Genomic DNA, 22,968 nt, shown 5'->3' on the forward strand with positions numbered 1-22,968 from the left:
GTCAGAGGCTGCTTCATACCATGTTTTTCAAGAACATTTTATTAAAACACAAGGCCAGCTAGTAGCTTTAAAATTACAAACAGTAAACACAGAGAAGTAATGACTGTCAAGGATATTTAAAATGTTGTTAATTTGAGGCATCATAAATTGCAAAACTGTAAAATTAATAAAATACTATTAAAAGTATGTATAAAGTTTGAGGTTAGAAACAGCACTTGAAATCCTGCCTGTAGTAGATGGAATCCAGTATAATTTAAGGGAAAACCAGTATCTGTTTAAATTGTTCCAAACCGTACCAGAGAATCAAACCCTAAAATTACACGTGAAACTAAATATATTTTTCACTTGCAATGGTCCCTTCTTGCAGTTAGTTCCTCAAGCTCTCATATTGGGGGATCTGAGGGGACACACAGAACCTTGAGCTTTGCGGTCAAAATTATATGCCCGTCCTAAAATCATTCTGAAGCAACCTTTCAGCCATGTTCCCTATGTAAATTTAGTACCATAAAGACAGGCTTTATTGATGGGTAGAAATCCTCACAAGAGTTAGAATTATGAAATGCAATCATTTATGTAAAATCTATTTTCCTGAATTAAATGGAATTAAACATCAACTATTTTCTAGAGATAATTCAAATTAACTTACATATAAGTGGCCACATCTAAATCCATTTAATCAAGTACACATGCTCTATTAAGGAAAAAAGATACGTGAAATAATGCAAGAGAGACTAAAAAAAGACAATGGCTTTTGGTTCTTTATAGTAACGATATCAGTTAAACTATGAAATTGGAATTCTATTAAGTACTTTTCTGTTGTTCTTTTGATTGTAACTGAAAAGGTTTTGTTATGTTATGAAAACTATATAGGATAACAAACTGTGGGACCACCTTTTTTAAGTTCTGTCAACTTTAGAGGGTGCTTCTTTTCTATAAGACAATTGTTTCTCACACATATATTTTCCCAATCTCATTCCTAAAGATATTTCAGCTGTAGGAACAGCTTAAGAAAAAAACCAGCCAGTATGAGTGCAAAGCATACAACATGCAAGGTGTATCTATGTGGCAAGGAAAATACTTAAAACACTATCATAAGGAATATAGAGTTCAGTATTATTACATTTACATAAGGATGTATAAAAGTAAAATGCATGCAGTGAAAAAAGCTGGAGTTAAAAAATAAAGTCCAACCCATCATTACCACCTACATATTGTGTAAGTATCTCAGTTATTAAAAAAAAGAGTACAGTACAGCAGTTTACCTGTGGCATCCAAGAAATAGCAAACTGAACAGGAAAATCCACAAGGCAATCTGGTGGTTCTGTTGGATACTGAGGGAGGGAAAGAAAATACAGTTTTTCTTTTCTTTTTTTTTTTTTTTTTTTTTTTTTTCTTTTTTCCAGTTTAAAGTCAGACTAATACTCAGCTGCCAAATTTGATAGTGAAATACAAGCATTTCAAGCATCTTGAGAACTTGGCTCTTGGAGGAAACAGTATGTAAAGCATTTTCAGAAATAGTTATGATTGTTAATTATCATTTAAAGAAGAAATCTACATGTAAACAGTTTTTCTGTAAAGGCAGGAGAATCACAGTTTTCTGTGTTCAGTGTTCACAGACACGTTACAGAAGAACTTAAAACATCAAATATTTTAAAAAAAAAATTCTCCTCAATTAACTGTACTGGATAGGAAAGGTTAAAAAACCCAAACCACCCTTTCATGGGTCAAGAACTAATTTTCATTTAAACTAAAATATTTGCTCTTATTGGCAACATTTTTTGTTTTGAAACTGAAAGTAATCAGTAAGTATATAACTATTTAGAAAGAGATTAATAAACACACACCCCAAATTAAAACAACTCCCCACTCCCTGCCCCAAATTAAAAGGTATCAATGAGGAAAAGAAAAAATAGCTGTATTAAGAAAACTGAAGCTATAAAAGGTTTGATAACTCCAAAAATTAAGCACTTGCTACTCATTACACTAGTAAATCTATTGCTGTTCAGCATCCAATAGGAAGTCTGTGGAAAAAAATGGTATTTTCTGAAAAATAAAGTAGCAAAGGAAAGAAATATCTAATTACAAATAAACTATGTCCTTTCTAAAAGCACCAATCCAAAATTTTATTCACCTGAGAAGTTGCCTCCTTTAGTCCTATGCAACATTTCAAATTCTACCAATGATGTCCACAGCAGTTTTATAGAAATTGTATTAGTATTGCATCAACTGCCAAGACAAGAAGATGTTACACAGAATCTTATTTGGGGAGACATATGAGAAAAAAGTCCCAGCTTCCTCACAGAATTAGAGTGCTAAGACAAAGAGGCAAAGTTTAGCTGTGCTGCATCCCATAACCATTCTCCATTCAAAGTAAACCTCTAGACATAGACACTGTCCTTATTTATCAGACATCAATCAATTTATCAGTTTTTTAAATGTGTCTTTATATTATGTAAAATGTAATTCTACAGTACTTAGTTTCAAACGGTTCTCTATGGCAGAGAGCAAAAAAGAGACGCAGCTTCCCTAGAGCATCCATTCTTCACTGCTTGATTTTAATAATAATTTACTGGATATATGATTTTACAGAAATTTGTTTAAACTTGCTTTTTAATTTCCCTTCATTTGTGGTTTCTGTTAGGTATCCACTTTCTGAAAACAACTCCTATAATTTGAATATCTTGTGCTTTACCGTTTTATCAAACTGGTGGCAGACAAACAACAGTGAGAGAGCAAGAGAAGTGAAACAACCAGTTTGGACAGGAGGCGGTTACAACTTAGAAATGTATAGCCACAAAAAGCTGTTACAGTTTCTTTTATTGTAGTGTTACTGTTCATGTATTGTATTGTAGTGTTAGTGGTTTTGTATTGTAGGTATTATTTTTCATAATACCAAATGCTTGCATAGAAATAAACTTGTTTTCAATGTATAAAAGTATGCCTAGAACAAACTAAGTCAGAACAATTTTTCCGTAGGATTGGTTTTAGGACTACCTCATTTAAATCCCAGCAGCACTAGCCAATTATGTGTTTACTTTCTTGGTAAATAAATTCATTTTATGCAGTCTTTTGTAGGGTGCCTTTGAACAAGTGCTTGCAAACAGATTCTAACTTTATATTACTTTAAAAAAAAAAACCAAACCAAAAAAAACCTACAGCACATTTTCCCTGCATTTTTTAGTCAAATTTTCTTTAAGAGCACAGTTTTGTACTGTGCACTAGATAATTGCCAAGAACTATGCAACAGTGATTCTGTACATATGTACATAATGTTTTTAGACCTTGCAGAATTAAATCCTATATAAAATAAGGTGAATGATTCCCCAGGAGACAGTATTTTAAAATACTATACCAGAGCATATCAATGACATCATATGTTATTACAGTTCCCTTCAAATATGTATGTCAGAAACCATCCTATTATTCTTTAGAAAATTTAAGCAATTGTTGAACAAAATATTTATATTGTATTTTTGAGCATGCAGCTAAATTTATCTAGAAAAAGTATTTTCACAACCCTTGCCAAATCATTCAGATGTTTACCAAAGCATTTTGATTACTACATGGTATGCAAATTCTTGCAGTGGCCTATTTGAATTCTCAGATCTGAAATGGCAAGCACCCAACCCACTTCTCATGCAATACAAAATGAAATCTGATAAATAAAATGCAATGAAATGTATTTAGTTTCATACTTGCAAAGACGTATGCTTTGTTTTCAGAAAACTTCTCTAGTTATTTATTTAAATTGTGAATGGATAAAGATTTCTAGACAAGGCATTTTCAACCAAATAAATCGGAAAACTATTTCATGAAATGTAATCTGATCATTAAACAATATATCTTCTTACGAGGTTTAAGCCTAATAATTAACAAAGGTCAAAACTGTGTATGTAGCACGTGATTTGGCTAACATACCTAACTATGATATGACCATTCTCAATTCTTCCAGGTTTGAATTGATCACCCCATTTCCTAGACACTTTACTTCTGTTTTGAAAGGACAGTTCCTAACACAAAGCACATTAAAACAAGGATAACAGGTGGAAACATTTGACAGCGCTTTAAGGAAAAGTCCTCAAAATACATCCAAACCATTAAGAGTGACAGCAAAGAAATATTTAGGTGATTATCTGAATACACATGATAACTTCATGAAAAAGAATTTACTAAATCACTTATTGAAGACCTTCTTCCTGAAAACATTGTCAGCAGGCTCATGAAATCATTTCACTGTATGGCATCCACGAGGGCAAGGCTGAACAAAACCATCTGCCATAATACAGACAAGAGGCAGCAATATATGCTGGGGAGGAGAGGTTTAGCTCAGATAGTAATCTTAATCAAAGAAACAGCATAACAGAAATAAACATACTTTTATTAAAGCAGGTTATAAAAAGAAATCCCTTCAAAAAATACTTCGGCAAAGTCTTTTCAAGTGTATTAGATATGTACATGAAGGAAAATCAAATCCCCATGTCACCAAAACCACGTTTCACATATAAATTTTCTCTTGTGGCAAGTTTAAATGCCAGACATGTTTTAAAAAGGACAAGCAATTGATCCTTCATCATAACAATCACTTGGAGAAAAAAAATAAAAAATTGATGATTACTTGTTGCAATAGACAAGTTGGATAATCTAATCTTTTTATTACACTATATCCTTAGTTTTTAGATGGTGCCGCCTTCTGCTATGAGGAGCCTCAACTTCAGATATTTTATTACTATAAAAAAAATACACTAGTTTTTACAAGAACAGAAAAAGGTAATCTTGATTGCCCCCACAGTTCAGTGATAAGTTAAAGCTAAACAGAACCAGCCAATACGTAAGTGTAATAGTGTTTGACCATGGCAGTTGCTTGGTAAAAATGGGTATTGCACTGTATTTTTTTTTCCTGCACTTTTATGCTTTCAAATAGTTAAAATACTTCAGTCACCACAAAATCAAGAAAAAAAAACTTTGGGGCAACAGGCTGCACTTAATTTCTAGTGTCATACTAAGTATGGGATAGCAGCTTCCTTATAAACAATGACAATACAGTCTGGTTACTCTTTTCGCACATTAAATAGAACATAATTGTACTTCCTGATATATTTTCTCCATTGATGTATCTAATAACAGACTAACCAGCAAATTAATTATGCATTCATTACTCTGTGCAGGTAGGATAGTTTTACTCTTTTTTTTTTAAATCCACTTGTCCTGGTTTTGGCTGGGATAGAGTTAATTGTTTTCCTAGTAGCTGGCATAGTGCTATGTTTTGGATTCACTATGAGAAGAATGTTGTAACACACTGATGTTTTCAGTTGTTGCTCAGTAGTGTTTAGACTAAAGTCAAGGATTTTTCAGCTTCTCATCCCCAGCCAGCGAGAAGGCTGGAGGGGCACAAGAAGTTGGCAGGGGACACAGCCAGGGCAGCTGACCCAAACTGGCGAACAGGGTATTCCATACCATGGGACATCATGCCCAGTATATAGACTGCAGGGAGTTGACCTGGGGGCAGATTGCTGCTTGGGAACTAACTGGGCATCGGTCAGTGAGTGGTGAGCAATTGCATTGTGCATCACTTCTTTTGTATATTTCAATCCTTTTGTTATTATTATTATTATTATTACTGTCATTTTATTATTGTTACTGTTATCATTATTATTGTCTTCCTTTCTGTCCTGTTAAACTGTTCTTATCTCAACCCACAAGTTTTACTTTTTTTTGTCCGATTCTCTCTCCCATCCCACTAGGTGGGGGGGAAGTGAGTAAGCAGCTGCATGGTGCTTAGTTGCTGGCTGGGGTTAAACCACAACACCACTTTAGCAACTTCAAATCCCAAAGACTACTTTTTTCACAGGCTCCTTTTTCCCCCTCTGAGGTAAAATTAGCTTGTCTTATGTAAAACTAAAACATCCTGGTATCTAAAGGAATATAGGACATCTGCAAAGGAAAAATTTAATCTTACAATACCATGCCCACTCCTTAGCCCTTCAAGATTATTACTTCAGTTGATGGACCAAGGATAGTCCCAAACAACGTTTAGACACTTTTGAATCTACTTTTTCCTCTGGACTAACTTTTTGAAGACAACAGCTATTACCATACAATTGCCACCATACAGCCCAGATGTCCATAGTTTCTGATAAGAGATTTATGCCTTGAAATGAGAAATTTTATGAAAAACATTGCAATTTGAGTTCAGTTCTAAGTACCAGGAAGAATTAAAATTTTCTGCTTCAGCGCACACCATGCATTTGCTTTGCAAGCAATGTCAAAATCAGCCAATTATTTAGACTAAGAAGAAATATTTTTTTTAACATAAGGAACTCACTTCTGTAGTCAGTTTTTCATAAATCTTTATCTCTATAGCTTTAACAGTAAGACTTGCTAAAGAAGAAACCCAACATCCTCTAATTCTTGTTATATGCATAGTCTCGGGAATGAGTGACAATGAATGAAAGTCTTCCAGATGGCTTTGTCTGTAATCCAGTAAAATAACTGCAATATCATAAAGTGTTTTTCATGTGATGCACAGTTTCATATGAAGAGATTTTTAGATAACCATAATGGAATATTAATTTTAAATATAGTTAAAGTCTAAAAACTCTCTATAAAAAAATTTCTCACAAAACCCCCCACCGTTATCTTGCAGAATAGACATACTAACAAACAAACCGACTCTCTAAAATCCTTATGAATTAACAAAAATCCATCTATTTCAAGGAAGCCTTAAAATATTTTCTCCCACATAAATTCACCTTTGCATTTAACTTCAGAGTCATGAGATGCTGTCGACCACAAGAGTCCTCAGCCTTTAGCTTGATTGTGGTAAGACCAGTATCCACATATGCAACTCTGAAACGGAAAAGAAAACTAAGAGCATTGTAAGAAGTACAGTTTGAAATGTCTGCAATACTCTTATTAGTCTGTTACAATATTAATCAGAGGAAGTCCTATATGCCAAGCATTTCTGCTGTTCTAGATTTACTGCTGTTAATACACCAGTCTACTGCTTAATGCAGTCATATATCTTTGGGTTATTTACAATGTGTGTCAAGGCTCATGCTGTGGTCAGTGAGCACTGTGTTTCAGTTTTCCATCACTGGAACCTTTGACACACACAGCATGTTCCTGTCAGCCTCTACTTATGTACACATTAAACTTCCTGTCAAATCTTTGATCCATTTCTGCAGTTTCTTACTGTATGAGACTTTTATGCTCTTGATTTGCTTTTCTCTTCAATGAAGTTCTCTTTTATTATCAATACTATTATTGTGGAAAATTCAGCGGATATTGGTTCATATTCCGAAATTGATTTTCTGCAGAAAATAGTACCCAAGCAGGTACAAAATGAGTTATTTATGATGATTTGCCTTTGTTTCATGACAGTTTTACACAGTATACATGCACCCAAGCAAGTAGCAAGTACGTACTAAATGTAAATAAGTTTTAAAACTTCTGACATAATCACTGACTCTTTGCTTAAGATGTCACTTATTTGTGCTTCCACAACAACGAAGACGAATACAATTGTAAAATACATTGTTCTCTAGAAATATGTTCTGCTGAATAGCTTCAACAACTGCCAAGAAGGTTCAAACTTCTCCATATATTTACCAGTGAACTAGGCATATGGATATTTTGGCATTTTTACTACGTCATCCTTGTGTGAAGATAAAAAGCAGTCCAAAATTATTGTACAACTTATCACCTAGACTGATGGAAAGGCCTATCACAGGTCAAAGAAAGCATCTGCTTGCTGGCCTAAGTAACATGGGGTTTTTTAAACCATTACATACTAGCCCAGTCACTCAAGCCAGCATGCTGAGAAAAATGGTTCTCTTTCAAGTGAAACTGGCAACAGAGTTGTAGAAGCCTGTACAAGAAAAAGCAGACGTACACCAAAGGGTGTGCACATTCCTAGGAAGGAAGCGAAAAGGAGAAAAGAAAATTATCTATGTAAGTGACATAGCCTCAATATGAGGGAACTGAAAAATACAGTGGTAGTAGGTAGGGAAAGAGATATATTATTTCATGTTTAATCCTGATTAACTTTAATGCAATATTAAATAGTCCTACAGATTCCTGGGAGTATTTTGACACTCCTTTTCTCCACAACAGTTGAAAGAAATACAAGTCTTGATAAAAGTGTAATTCAACTGTAGTCAATTAAACTCAATTTATTTCGAAAGAATTAGAGCATTCTTCCTCTAATTGGAAAAAAAAAAAATCATTACTCCCGCTTTGTTCCAACTTTACCTCAAAATTATATCAGAGAGTTTTATAAAGATAACAAATTACCTATATCGCACACCTCCACCTACTGTTGCCTGGGGTGTGGAAATCCTAAACCAGCAGCTAAGACACAGAATGGTTACTGCAATAAAATATATAGCAGTGCCCAAAATAAAGCACAACCAGTGCCCGCATCAATACACTGTGAGGTTAGATAGCAAAAGAGAATGAAAAAATTAAAGGGATACTGTCAAGGCATTTAGGATTTAAAATTATCTGTTCTAACAGTCATCTTGTTTGGACCAGTTCACTCTTGAGGTGTCAGAAAGGTATGGATTATTTTAATTTAAAATCAAACATTTTCGCAGTTCCTTGCTCCTTAGGTGAGAAGGAACAAGATTAAAAAATTATTTTTTTTTCTTAGATAACAATGGACATATATATCTTAAAATTTATTTCTGAAATCCTTAAGGGTTCAGTACTTTTACAATTAGTTTAGCAACCTGAGAGCCTCTAAAATAAACATACATACATTTGTGCACCTATGTATATATTTAAAATATAAATATATGCACACCATTATAGTAAAAATAGAGACAATGATTATGTTCAGTCGTATTTGTAAAGAACCTTCACATTCAGTTTTACTGACAGAACGTAAATTAGATAAACTTAAAAAAAAAAGTAAGCATTTTGGAAAAGCATTTTAAAAAAAGTAAGCATTATTTGCCAATAATGGCTACCTGTTTAATTATGTATTGAGGAATACATCATAAAATGATTTTCAAGTTCTGCCCGTGATTCATTTTTTAACGTATTTTTAGTTTTAGAATTCATATTCATGCTGAGCTTGGAAATAACAGAAAAAAAATGTTAAAAAAATGTAGATCATCACCACTATGAAGCACCCCTACAATCCAGATCAGTCTGGAAATTCTTACAACTTTTATTTAATTTTGACTTCAACAACTTGCTGCTAGAAGACGACAACTATCCAAGCTAAGGAACACACCTTTTAAGTACTATTCATTACAAACCATGTACATAGAGGTTTTTTAGTAAAACATTTTCTTCACTTACAAACTTTTTCACAAACAGGAACTCCGAGGAATAAAAAACTCAGCCGACAAGTGGCATAGAGGGCTGAAGAATGCCCAGAATGAAAATTCATAGCTAGCCTTCCTTCTTCTCAACAGAATGTAAAAACAGTAAACTGCCTCTGGGGAATGAAGGAGTATTCAATTTTCCATTTAGGATAGAAAAAAGGAACTCAGTAGCTTTGCGGCTACCTGTTCTGTAACACCACTCTACCACACTACTCTTTGGATAAGAAGAGATAAAAGGGTTAGTTCTGTAGGACTGGAGAAAGTTGGACAACGCTTAAGAGTTGTATGAACTTCTTCCTATGATTGTATCAAATAAAGAATTGTTTACATAGGTGATATTTCAGTTATATAAAACTTCATTCCTCTGTAGGCTCCATCATTTTATCACATAGAAAAAAATGCAATGACCAGAAAGATGGAAAACTTCAGTTAAATCTCTGAAGTACTGTAATTCAACATAACACAAATGATTGAGAGCATACGACAAGGCAGGATTCCCTTGGAAATGGAGAAGGCAAAAGGAGAATATACTTTCTATGAAAAAACTTGGCAAGTATCAAGCAGAAATGCATTGAGACTTCAGAGATCATGACTCACACTATGGACTTAAGAGATACTAGCAACCTTTATGAATCCACATGAGGGTGATAAGAGTTCTACGAATGTTTTATAGTCGATAATTTACCTTCCCAAGACATTGTCACTGAATCAACCAGAAAGATTATGAGGTAGTATTAGAAGAGCCTTTCCTATAGCTTAATACTACTACATGTGTACTCCCTCCCACCTCAGCTGATTAGGTTTGTGCTGGTAATTTTCCATGTTCTTAAAATGAGGAAGTATCCTTCTTTGAACTCCTCAGCTGTTAGGACAGCACTTCGTGTTGCCAATTTGGTACAATTTTAACCTGTTGAACTGTTACTTCTGTGTACAAGTATTTGAATATGAAAGCATATTCACCCTCCCCCACACCTAAATTAGGTCAAAGAATCAACCTTTCTGTATCACAGAGAAAGTGATTATATCTAATCACAGCAGCCTGCACATTTGCAATCTTCATTACAGTTTGTACTTTCAGTGGTTTAGGAGGAAACAGGTGTAAGATCATTGCAGACAATGTCTTCAATTTGTTTCTGAGAAACTTCACATATTCCTTAGATGAAAGCCATTAGAACACGCTAAATTTGTGCCATCCCTGAGAGCTTCTTAACTCACTCCAGAGGTCAAGCAACCATAGCCTATTGCTTTGATTCTCTTTCAAACAAAATATCCTTCAGCTTTTCAGTTGGATTTGGATGCAGTCAGCTTCCAGCATGACCCCAAACTCACTAGGAAAAACTAAATCTAAGGTCCACAACAAGCCAGTTCTTTTCTAAGAAAAATCCTGATAAGTAAAGCTGGAGGCTTCTCAAGGTGTGAGCAGTGTTTGATCCTTACTGCCAGTACTAAATGCAGGCTTAGTTTTGTGCTGAAATACCACACCAGGATGTTTTTAACTAACATGCAAATACAGATCACTTGCAACACAAAATCAGTCTAGGTTAAGAGGCCTTCTTAGTAGTTCATTATACTGTTAAAAGCACACTAGAATTAGAGGTGTAACTTACCAATGTACTTCAAATCGCCTCTCTAGGTAATTATCCTTCCAACTCACAGTAAACCACGTATGATCCTCTTATGTACAGACTAGCCCTTTGATTAATGATTGACTTCCCCAACCAAAAAAACCCAATCAAATAGAGACTTTATCTGTAACGTAAGTCAATCAAGAGGTGTATGTTTAGTGACTTACATGACTACACTGGACAAAAAAACAGAGTAAGTTGTGTGTCTACATGGAGACCGCATTTTTGCCTAGAAACTAGGTCAAATTCTGCCCTAGAAGCATGCTCTCTGACAAAACACTGATGTGCTTTTTAATAATAAATCACTGGATGTTTTGTATGTACAGCAAGTCAGAAGAAATAGCAGTTTTGAGATAAGCTACTAAATTGTATTTTCTAAGTTTATTTTTAGTATATTTAGCGATATACTATATTTATATATACAATTATAAATATAGTACATTTTATATTTCTATTTTTTAAGTATATTTATTGTGTGTCAGTGTCTCTTTTGCTGGCATGGACTTTTTTAAGGTTTAGCGCTTTTTTTTTCTCATTTGGGAGAGCAGGCATGATTCAAAATTTATTTCCCATGTATTTAGGAAATTTTAACTAATATTCTCAGACCTGATTCTGAGAAATTTGAACAGAGAATGTCATCAGCTGGCACAATGACATACTTAATAATGGAAATCACTGAAAAAAGTTCAGCTGATTTAACAAGGATATTTTAAATCTTTAAATAAAAGTGGGACTTCAAAGCAAATTCCTACGTAATGTTAATCACATATTATTTATTAATATATAAATCAGGTGAGAAAACTCAAAACTGTGCTTAAACCCAAGGCTTCTTTATTTCATTTAGCAAAATAAACACTTGTTAAAGTTAACTTACCATCCAAGACTAAGATAAAAGTAGATTTGTCATGTTGAAAATCACAAATGTAGACATTTTTCTTTTGACTTTCACTTTACTGAAATTAAGAAGTAGCTTTTCATTCAAAACTCTTCAACATCCTACAAAATCTTTCACCTTAACCCCTTGAAAGAAGGCATTGTGAGATTAATTGCATATTATTAGTTAAAGACAGCCTTCAAATATATTTCCTTAATGCCTCCCTACACAGAAACAACTACCTTCAATACCACAGAGATCTCCTGGAGGTTCTAGGGGAAAGGATAGAAATCAGTCCATTCCAGGCTCTCTGCTGGAGAAGTAAAAGACTCGGTATCAGAGAACTTGCCAGTGGTAGCACATGTGATGGCAGTTAAAGCCTTTCACGTAAAAGTCTGCAAAACAGGAAGCTTTGCAGATTTCTGAAAAATTTCCACACAGACCTCATGCACATGATCACAACTGTGTGTTCTTTCAGTTTCTATAGGAGGCAGGAGAACAACCTTGTTTTCTTCTGCAGGAGGATGAAATTAAATTTGTTGTATGAGCTCATCTGAGAGTATATGGGACTGAATAATATAATCTGTTTGCACTCATTCAGACCCTAATGAGAAGGCACCCAGAGGCAGCTATGTGTCTATTTGATTCCTCAACAAAGTCAAATATCCTTTGCTAATGTGACATTCTTTCTCATGGTATTAAACCATCCATTTTAGTTGGGGTGAAAAGATTAATTTCTAGTTCTCCTTCCTCCAGAAAAAGACCTGAACTGTCACATCTTGTTCTACAGATACTCAATTCGTAGTACAGCACATACATGAAACCATGTTCTTGGATGCACTGAGCCTCTGTCCTCAGGTGACAGTTTATACTTGTGCAGTAACCAACATTTTTCCCACATGGAAATGCCCCCCTGCTACCCCAAATATGGTCTGCTTGCACAGTTTTTGGAGACTAATTAATGCTTTTCAATAGCCCTCATTGCTGTTTGAGCCCATCTGGGTAGTAAAAAATATATATACATTTCTCTCTGTGGGTGTTACAAAGAGCTCGCTGTTTTGAAGTCCTGGATTTACAGCTTTCCAAATTCTCCCCTCCACTCACGTTTCTTTTTTTTGTAGATTTACTTTTTTGTGGATTAACTATGTTATTCCTTTGTCTAAGGAGATCCTTGTGCTATGAAGAGAAAGATAGAACTGTTCTTTAAAAATAGTTACTCTAATTCTAAAAAATGTATGAGCTGTTTTTATGAAAGCATAAAGGTACACGATGATCAACCATAGTATATGGGAATAGTTGAAAAAACTGTACAAAGCAGGAAAAAGAAAGAAGAAAAAGGAGAACTGTTAGAAGTTGTATTAAATATGTTTACTATGCCAAGAGTTTATAGGTCAAAGAAGAATTGATTTCTTAGTAGTAGCAGCATCTCACCTTTCAGCTCAGTTATTTGAGACTGAAAGTATACCTTCAGTTGATACAGGTTTGTTGGGGTTTTTTGTGTTTAAAAACAAAGCAGCTGAGTTTTTAAAGTAAAACCAGTTTTTGAACAGGATAAATTAACAGCACAAGTATATTTGATATGTTCAACTCACAAATATAAAAGAAGAACAGATATTCTAAAGATAATGCTTATTAAGAAATAAAATAAACATACTTATTCCAACCCAGTATTTCTAGATCTCTAACAAGACAGGAGTAGTATTCTGGTGGCCGTGGTATATGCAGGTCTTGTGTATTCTTTAAAGCAATTTCCTGTTTAAAAGAACATTAAAAACATCATTAAGAGAGATTTCAATATTTTTGCATCTATTTAGTCATGTGACTTTTGCAATTCATTCAAAAATATTAAGCTTATGTAAAATTAACTGTACACTGCATTTGTTTTGTTATAGCCTCCAGCTAAAGCAGACAAAGAAGCTGTTTGGTAAATTACTTCAGATACTGGTAATGAAAACATCTGCAATTTAAAAAAACCCACAGATGTTGACAACATAGTCTTCAGATGCAAATATCAAATGTGCCTCTTTTTCAGCTAATAAATTTGAAGTCAAGCATCTTGACTGAAAGAACTTGCAAAAAAAGTTCTATTAAGCCCACAGCTGTCTCCTGGGCTCCACAGCCACAAAAGACAACACATATATGAAATTCCCCATATTATCTTTAAGTAGCTATATACAACTTTATATAGCAATTAAAAAAAAAGTCAATTTCTCAGTTTTAACATCATAGGATCCCAGAGAATAAGTTTTGATACGGACACTCATCAAGTATGTCATGATGCCTCAAGAAGAAATTTTTATCAAAAAAGTAATGCCACATCACAAAGAAAACCAAAACCAAACTATATGTTCCACATTTGTGTTGTGCTACTTGATCTTTAAAAGTGTACTTAAGTTAAAATTATGCTTACAGGGCAAATAAATAATGACATTTATAATAAAATTATTAATAATTTAAAATAAATTTAAATAAATGACATAATAAGTAGAATTAATAATAAAATCAGTGTAACAATCATTTCTGCTCAGTTCTCCCACAGCATCTTCTGTTGTTTTTATTATCTGCACTGAGGATCGCTATTTTACTATTTTGAATGCATTATACTTTCATTGCATTCTCATTTTCTGAGTGCTTGTGTATCCAGGCAAATAGATTGGAATAACTATTGTGAAATATTCCAAAATAGCCACATGTAGACATTCTTTATTCAGTCCTATTCCAAGTGCCTCTGCCTGGTTTAGTGGAATCCAGTTTGGCAGGGATTGAACCAATACTGAGGAAAGGCATTCCCAGTATAGAGCAGTAGCGTATGATACCAGGGGGGTAATTTTGTTGTTGTTTTGAAGAATACTTACTGTGTTTTATTTCTAAGTAGGTTGTATGCCAGTATTCTTTACCAAGAACGCTCATAGGATAATATTTTACTAACAGACAAGAAACTGTCAGTTTCATGTTGTTAACTAAAGATTTTGCTACTCTTCAATCCCAGATTAGAAAAAAACTTTTAAAAAAATAAACAAGTCTCTGAACTATAAAATAAAAAGCTTTCTGCATTCATTGGTCAAGTTGTCACACAGGTAGAAGCACCTTCAGCAATCCAGTGACTGTATAATCTTTTGTGTGATTATAAGCCTTCTTTACTATCTGGACAATACCAGAAATTCCAAGAAAATCACCGTAAAGAGGATGGCTCTATACTGAGATCCCTTGCCAGGATTCTATTTTTTCTGTAACACTTCAATTTCCAGAGAGTACAGTCACTTAAAAACCTAAAGGATATTTACACAAATATTACATGAACAGCATACATACAAAATCACCTCTTCTTAAAAAAAAACATAAATTCATCCACCAAACAGTAAACTGTAAAAAACCTGAAAGTGAAGCCCAAAGCTATAAGAAGATCCCATCTCCCACATATATAATCTGTCACTTACCAAAATAGTTTTCAGCTCCACCATAAAACTGACAAGATCTGGACAGCTGTGCAGCCTCTGGAGAGAACACAGTATCAGTTCCTTTTCTTAAACTCATAACTTTTAGCGGTAAACAATTTCAGTCTATCTATTTTTCTAGTATTGACAAACAAACTAACGTAAAAAGCCCAAACCGCATACCACATGTTTAAATATTTCTATCACAGAACACATCTCTCAAAGTACAGGAAACTTTACTGAAAATTAACCATCACCTTCATCACATCACGCATTTATATAGTTTACGAAGACTTTACACTTTATGTATTTATGAACACTTCAGTTTTCACCAATATGAACAGAAGCTTTAGAATCACTCAAAAAAGTTTCTTAGTTCGTTACATTTCCTTCAGGAACTCTCCAGAGCCGTCTGCTTTTAGACGCTGTACATTATTAAGGATCCCTGTCTATCTTCAGGTGTGGTACATATTTACACTTCTGTTTCCTCAGCTCTGTATCTCTGGTTACTCAAAACCCTTGGGGTGCCCAGTCCGTGAGATACAGTGTCTCAACTAGCAGGTGTGGCAAAGATGCCTTCTTAGAAGCAAAATACTCTTGGTGACTGCAGGGCTGTGGTACCCTTGCTCCAAAGTTCTTTCTGGATAGGGAGGTTTAACTTAGATTCCTTGACTGTCTACAAAACAGAATGAGCTAGATCTATCAATAATTAATGTGAATTCTCTTCTTTGCATTATGAACAGTTTGTAAAAATTAAATATATGAAAAGGAAGAAAAAGGAAACCCAAAATCTGTTTCTGAGAGATTAAATTCCAGTAAAATGTCAGCAGCCATTTATTAAAAATTGTTCTATCTCAATCTTCAAAAAATTAAAATAATTTACTAAATTCTATCCCTCTCTCTAGATTGACCTGCAAATCCTCAAGCATTTCAAAATAAATCTTGTCTATACAATGAAAGAAGAGTTCTTTAACACTTTTAGAATAGGTGTAAAAGTATAAGCTTCTCAGAATTATTGTAAATAAACATTAAACAGAAACAGTTTTAAAAGCTGTATACCTGCTTTAAAATATGCCGATATCCATGCAGTATCTTCTTTAGGTGCCAGCTACACTCTATCCTAGACAAACAGTATTTTATATAAATTTTAAATTCACAGTACATTATTTTTAGAAGAGATCAGAAAGTCTGCTACACAACAACATAAAAGTTTTGCTTCAAAAAAATGAAGTAAACAATACTTCCCTTTGAGTTTCATATTCGAAGTTATTTAAAACTCCCAAATGTCACTATCCCAAAGCCTATTAAAAATTAAGCATTTACCTACAAAAGCCTGTTCTTTGCCGAAGACAACAACATAATTCTTGCAAGCTAATATGACTTCATAAAATATACCAATATTTTAAAATGATATCCTGAAAATGTCAAAGTTACCTATAATGCAGTTTTAAGTATCCAACCTAGAAAGTAATAAAGCTATCGAATACCACATCTGTTCACAGTTCAGAGCAGACTGGCCTAGGCAAAAGTACGGAATACAATGTTAAGGACTAATCCATGTATGTGTGCATACACACAATACACCCCCCCAAATTACTATGATAAACACTCACAGTATTAAGAACTGCATTTTTAAAGAAAAGTAATGCAAATTAATATGTATTAACAGGAAAGAGAAAATGAAGTTAAAACCCCTATGCTAACCATGAAGTACATAATTGCTTAAATGTACAACTTTGCACCAAATTTTCTGTTTCCCAAATGGTGACATATAAATAATCTGATTTAAATGAACATGTTTTTTTCCCCAAGTACATTGATTTATATATAAATACAACCACTTAATTACAACAGGTTTCAAAGTTAATTAACAACAAAATATTTTGATATAGGCAATGTTTATTGTCAGTGTTTATTAACACTGATGCTGTACAATTTTGCTGCAAGGTTAAGCTGAAACCAGTAAGAATTAATTACCAACACTGATAATGGAAAAAAGAATAATTCATATGCATATCCATCATTGCTTTTATCACAATAAACTCTTGTTACATACACTTACAAATTGCTTTCATAAAACTATCTTACCTTGCATTTTTCAGTTGAAAATCCATTGGTAACAGTATCCTGATATGGAAGTCTCTACCCTTGAAAATAAACATTTAGTTAATAGGAAGGTCAGAAAAGAAAAATATTACACAATTGTGGGAAGCATTCTCTATAAGATCAGCTTCTAAGAAAGAAAGTTTGTCTTCTCTGACTTTCAGGAATATTATTCTGAATTTCTTTATTTAGGAGAAAGCAGCATGAGTGACAGGTAGAAATAAGCTGATTTTAATTCTTAAGTTGAAATACTCTTGACCTCTAACTCGCAGAATTCAGTAAAAACACTTCAGTGCACATTTCATAAAGACAAAAATAACACCTTTCAGTAGAAAAATAAACATTATCCAAATCTGGACAAAACCAAGAAGTATAATTTAACCCAGGTCATGATGAAGTACACGAAAGTCTGTCTTCAACTCAAGAAAAAGTCAAACCTGATTCTTATGATAAAAGCACTACACTGAAAAGGAACTTGGGCACTCATCCACAACACATTTCAGCAAGGTTTTAGGAACTGTAAACAAAAACAATGTCAAGTACATTAATGTAATTTTTCTTCCTGTTAGTGCAATCCATATGGGGCAGTTCCTAAATGCCCTACTTATATTTTCAATTATTGTCCCTACTTGTGATCCTCCTTCTACTTTCTTAAGGGATGATCAAAATAAAACTGAAATAAAGAAGGTTTGTGAGTAGGTTTAATTCCTCCCTGAACCAAAGACAGCGGTTAACTCCTCTCACAATTTTTATTCCAGAGCAGCATACCTTGAAGTATGTCCACGAATTCTGAAATTCCTTCAGCAGGAAGTTAAGAACAAACCCAGGTTTCTTCCTGTGATTAGATGAGTGATACAGTGGATGCTTTATCTCAATTTCAGAAAGGCCTTTAATACTGTTTCCCATAACAGTAAAAGACTTCATTAGTGACCTGGATGATGGGACAGGATACACCCTTGCTCAGCAAGTTGGCAGAGGATACAAAACTGGGAGGAGTGGTTGATAGACCGTGTGATTGTTCTACCATTCAGAGGGACCTCAACAGGCTGAGGAAATGGGCTGACAGGAAACTCAAGAAAGGAAAGTGCAAAGTCTTGCACCGGGAAAGGATTCAGCCCACGCACCAGCAGGTGCTGGTGACTGACCAGCTAGAGCACCTCTGCAGAAAAGGACCTCGTGGTCCTCATGGATATGACGTTGACCCTAAGCCAGCAACGCACCCTTGCAGCAAAGAAGGCCAAGAGCCTCGTGTGCTGCATTAAGCAAAGCATTTCCAACAGGTCAAGGGGGTGATCCTTCCCCTCTGGTCAGCGCTGGTGAGGCACACCAGGAGTGCTGGGTCCCCAGTACAAGAAAGGCATGGACATACTGGAGTTAGTCCAGTGAAGAGCTATGAAGTTGACTAAGAGCTTAAAGCATTTCTCATACGAGGAGAGACTGAGGGAGCTCAACTGGTCAGCCTGGAGAAAAGAAGGCTCAGGGGACACCTTGCCAGTGTGTACAAATACATGACGGAGGATGACTAGAGAAGGTATAGCCAGACTCTGAGCAACACACTGCCAGGATGAGAGGCAATGGGTACAAGTTGAAACACAGGAAATTTCACCTAAATGCAATGAAAAAACCTCAGTGAGGGTAGTCAAGCAATGGAACGGGCTGCCCGAGACGTCACGTGGTCTCTGTGCTTGGAGATATTAAAAAACGGACTGGACATGGTCTAGAGCAACCTGCTCCAGCTGACCCTGCTAGAGGGCCTCCAGAGGTTCCTTTCAACCTCATTGTTTCTGTGATGCTCACGGGCAAAAACAAGATACCCGTTTCAGAGCTGAATATAGCCCATTGGCACATCAGTTGCTTCCAAACTCCTCCAAAGCTGATGTTTACTGGACGCTTAAATTATGCACATAACCTCAGACTTTGCTACATTATGGCCTCAGCCCTAATCAAAAAGTCACATCCGAGAACAGACGTTCACACTTGCATCTTAACCTTCCCATTATTTCCAGGATGCGTTCTAACACACAGGGCGTTTCAAAAGTTGCAGCTTTGAGAGTAATGCAAATATAAACACATGCTTGCACATGTCTTGTGAAAGTTGAATACAAGAGTCACCAAACACCGTCCTGAATTTTGACTGCAAAACTACATTTTGAAAACGCAAAACGGTCTTTTGACTTTTACTTCTTTTTATAGGTAGAAAATCCCACGCTGTTTCTAAATGAAAATACACCTGCTAAGAGCTGTTTCTGCGATCTGTATGCACGTGCCTGTGTGATATTTTAATGAGCCATGGCTGTAGCGTCACTGCTCTGATGGCAAAGTTGGCTTAAGAGCATCCACTCTCAACCTGTCTGAGGTGCCGTTCTTCTCCCGGCACCGCAATTTACCAGATCCTCAGAGAGACGATGCAGCTACTTAAGCTGAAACCTCACAAACACGGTAAGTGAAAGGAAAATACCCACCATTAGTCATTTGCTTCAACCTTTACCCTAGGCCAAGAGTGCAGGCACATCGAATCTGCCCCCCCCCCCCCCGACCCCCCAAAAACATTCGCCAGCACGAGTCCAGCCCACAAGCCATCAGCGAGACCGCGCCGCCAAAAGAGCAATTCCGCGGGCACAAACAGCGCAAACCCGCGGGATCGCGGCCTGGCCGCCTCTCCACAGCCCCCTCACGGCACACGGCAGGGAACCGGGCGCAGGAAGGCGGCGCGAGCCGAGGTGCCCTGCTACACCGTCCCGTCCCCCCGCTCCCCGCCCCGGCGTCTCCTGCTTCACAAACCCGGCGGCTCCGCGCTCGGCAAAGGGGCGAGGCGGGAAGCGCCCCCCCCCAGCCCCCCCTCCACCCCGCCCCCGCCCGGCTGACGGGAGCCGCCCGCCAGCGCAGGCCTTGGAGAGAGCGAGAGCGGGAGCGGGGCGGGTGGGGGGGGGGGGGAGGCTGACGCGGTGTGACGGCCGCCTTCCAAGCGGCGGCGCGGGCTCCGGTACCTGCGCGGTGACGAAGCCCTCGTAGGCCGTCCCCTCCCGGTTCTGAGGCAGCAGCAGCGGGCACTGGCGGAGTAAGGCCCCCGAGCCCGTCATGCCGCGTCGCTCCTTCCCTCCCGCCCGGCACGGCCGTTCGAATCCGACGCGCCGCCGAGTGAGGCCCCGCCCCCGGCGGCAGACGGCGCACGCGCCTGAGGGGGGAGGGAGGGGCGCGTGCCGACCGTTACCGGAGGGGGGCAGTGCTGCGGAGGCGCCCGCGGCGGGGAGCGGGCGCCAGCGCTGTGAGGATGCACGGCTTACGGCTTGTCAGGAGGCGAGCCGGGCCGCGGACCAGCCCCGGGGTTTCCTCACGCTTCAGCGCGTCCTGAGGCCACGAGCGCCCTGGGCTAAGGAGAACCGTCGAGCAAGGCTCTTAATACGCAGCCGGCTGCGCCAAGCAGGTTGGAGTGCCACCCAAAGCAAGGCAAGGGTTTACTTCTGGCTCGATTCGTGCCTTGCTTTTCTAGAAATCGTATAATGTTTCCTGCCGCAACACGTTCAGGGTGATAAAAAGCTCTTCTGCCTTCTCAGGCAGCTGTTGGGATAAAAACCTTCCTCACTTTCCTGGGTGCCCTGCCACTAGGGCCTGACAGTCCCTGTGTTTGGGAAAGCCTGAGGAAAGAGACTTAAACACAACTTTGGGGTTTATTATGTATGTTTCAGGAAGCATTAAGACTTTGCATGTCACCAAGGCAAGGCATCACACAAAACACAACGAGAGGTAGTTTCTGCTAAAATAGACACGTTTGAGAAAGAAAAAACAGTTTTACAAAGGGATAGGTGACTTGCCAAAGTCACCTAAGAGGTGTGTTGCAGAGCTAGCGACTGAATCTTGAGAATCCCTGAGGCTGCTTCCTTTGGGAACAAATGCAAATGCAATCTGATTAGCGTGCAATATATTACTGAAGTTTGTAGAAGGTCATATATTTATAGGCCAGCTGATAAGGCCTCCGCTGTTGGATATGATGTGAATGACTAAAGTGGCTAAATCTTGTCAATTTTTCCAGTTATTCATCTCTTGTAGTAGAGGAGGTTATTTCTCCCAATGCACGTTGAGTCATTCGTGTCTTTAAACCAGTGCTTCTCACTGTGGAAATGGGTACAGAAGGCTCACAAGATGTAGAAAAGCTATTATTAGCAGGAGATCAGCTGTTCCAGGCCAGGGAACTGGGAACCCGCTGCAAGTGTTTTCTGCAAGTTTTTATGGCAGTCAGAGAAACACTGTCTCTGATGGTTGGCAGCAGCTCAGTACCTGCAGGACATGAGGAGAATTGAAAGAGAAGGAAAGAAAACAACAGAAATGTTTATACCTGCAGCTAGATCGTGTTCCCTTAGCTTGGGAGATCTGTACATGGCCATTGCATGGAAACAGAGGAGTCAAAAAGGGTCAAACCCTTTGCAGTTTTATATTGTAGTGGCTTTTAGATATATAGCTACCATGTGAGGGAATAAACATGAAGCCTTGTTTGCTCATATGAGCTACATGTTAAAGTCTCTTGTGTTCTGTTTTCTTTTTGTATGCCGCCAAAGTTCCTCTGTCCTCTATCCAGATTCCGCCAATGATTTGCCCAAGCATCAGGCATAAAATGCACTAAGAAGAGTCAATAGAGAGGTGAAAGATTCCCAAGATTTGCCATTTGAATTCCGCATAATAAGATTTTCAGGAATACCTGATAATAAAAATACCTCCTCAGTGCTGGTTAACATGGTTTTTTATACCTTGCAAGTGTCACTGATGATCTCCAGACTTCCAGCAAGTTATCTGTACCCGAGAAGGACATGTTCTAGCAGTTCAGTTCTTTGCAAGAATGTTGCTCTAGTCACCTCTTTTTGCTCCAGAGAACTTTGGACAATGCAAGACTCAGTTACCAATTTAGGAAACATTTTCTAAATATATGCACAAACAGGTTTTAAATATCACTATGTTTAAGCTGTATGCCCGTATTTTGCTCCCCTAAAGCTGCGCATGTGCATTTCAATACCCAGCATGGCTCACCTTGAGCAGTTAATCCAATGCTTCATAGAAAATTGTGTCCTTCATGTTATCTATTAATTTCACTTTGATCAAAACATTTCTTCTCTTGAGCTGTTTTCTCTCAACGTGCATTATACTAGAAATTACCTTATTTAATTGCGAAGTATCTCTGTACTTTACCAGGTAGAGAGATTATTTCTTAATTGCATCAAATGCAAAACTGAAAACAGTTTTTCTTCTTCTTTTGGACATGTTTATCTTAGTCTCTGACATTAAAAGAAATGTCAAGTCACTTTAGCCAAGTGCAGTTATGGAGTAATGTATCTAAATAAAAATACTGTAATATCAGAACTATAAAATATTTTAGTACTCGGGCCCAGAGAACATTAATCATTATCTTACACTGTATGTACTGTACACTTTTAAACTTTGTATAAAAATGCAATTACTCGAAACATCATGTTCCTTTCATCTGGCACACAGACTTCAAAATTTTTAAAACAGGAAAAGCAAGAAAGAGGTTTGACAGGTATACATCTTAAGGCAAAGGAGTCCTGATCTGATCTTTCAGCCACAGGCCACCTTTACTAATTTAATTACAA

General features: G+C 36.9%; 1 protein-coding gene across 2 annotated transcripts in view; it reads right to left on the reverse strand.

Annotated features, from left to right (window-relative positions):
- Window positions 1-20,490, reverse strand: part of FANCL (FA complementation group L) — a 32,008-nt gene extending 11,518 nt beyond the window's left edge. The window contains exons 1-7 of one of the 2 annotated variants that reach the window (XM_049799693.1): window positions 20,356-20,490; window positions 17,354-17,412; window positions 16,325-16,385; window positions 15,269-15,325; window positions 13,486-13,583; window positions 6,750-6,846; window positions 1,263-1,331 (exon numbers count right to left, since the gene is read on the reverse strand). In XM_049799693.1, the coding sequence (XP_049655650.1) occupies window positions 1,263-1,331; window positions 6,750-6,846; window positions 13,486-13,583; window positions 15,269-15,325; window positions 16,325-16,385; window positions 17,354-17,412; window positions 20,356-20,448 (534 nt within the window). In that variant the 5' untranslated portion in view covers window positions 20,449-20,490. Of the gene's footprint in view, window positions 1-1,262; window positions 1,332-6,749; window positions 6,865-13,485; window positions 13,584-15,268; window positions 15,326-16,324; window positions 16,386-17,353; window positions 17,413-20,355 lie in introns of both variants that reach the window. The other variant, XM_049799692.1, reaches the window with a different exon arrangement.
- Window positions 20,491-22,968: the final 2,478 nt, after the last annotated feature.

The sequence above is a fragment of the Accipiter gentilis genome, chromosome 5, assembly GCF_929443795.1.
Source record: "Accipiter gentilis chromosome 5, bAccGen1.1, whole genome shotgun sequence".
In the NCBI taxonomy this organism is placed as follows: domain Eukaryota; kingdom Metazoa; phylum Chordata; class Aves; order Accipitriformes; family Accipitridae; genus Astur; species Astur gentilis.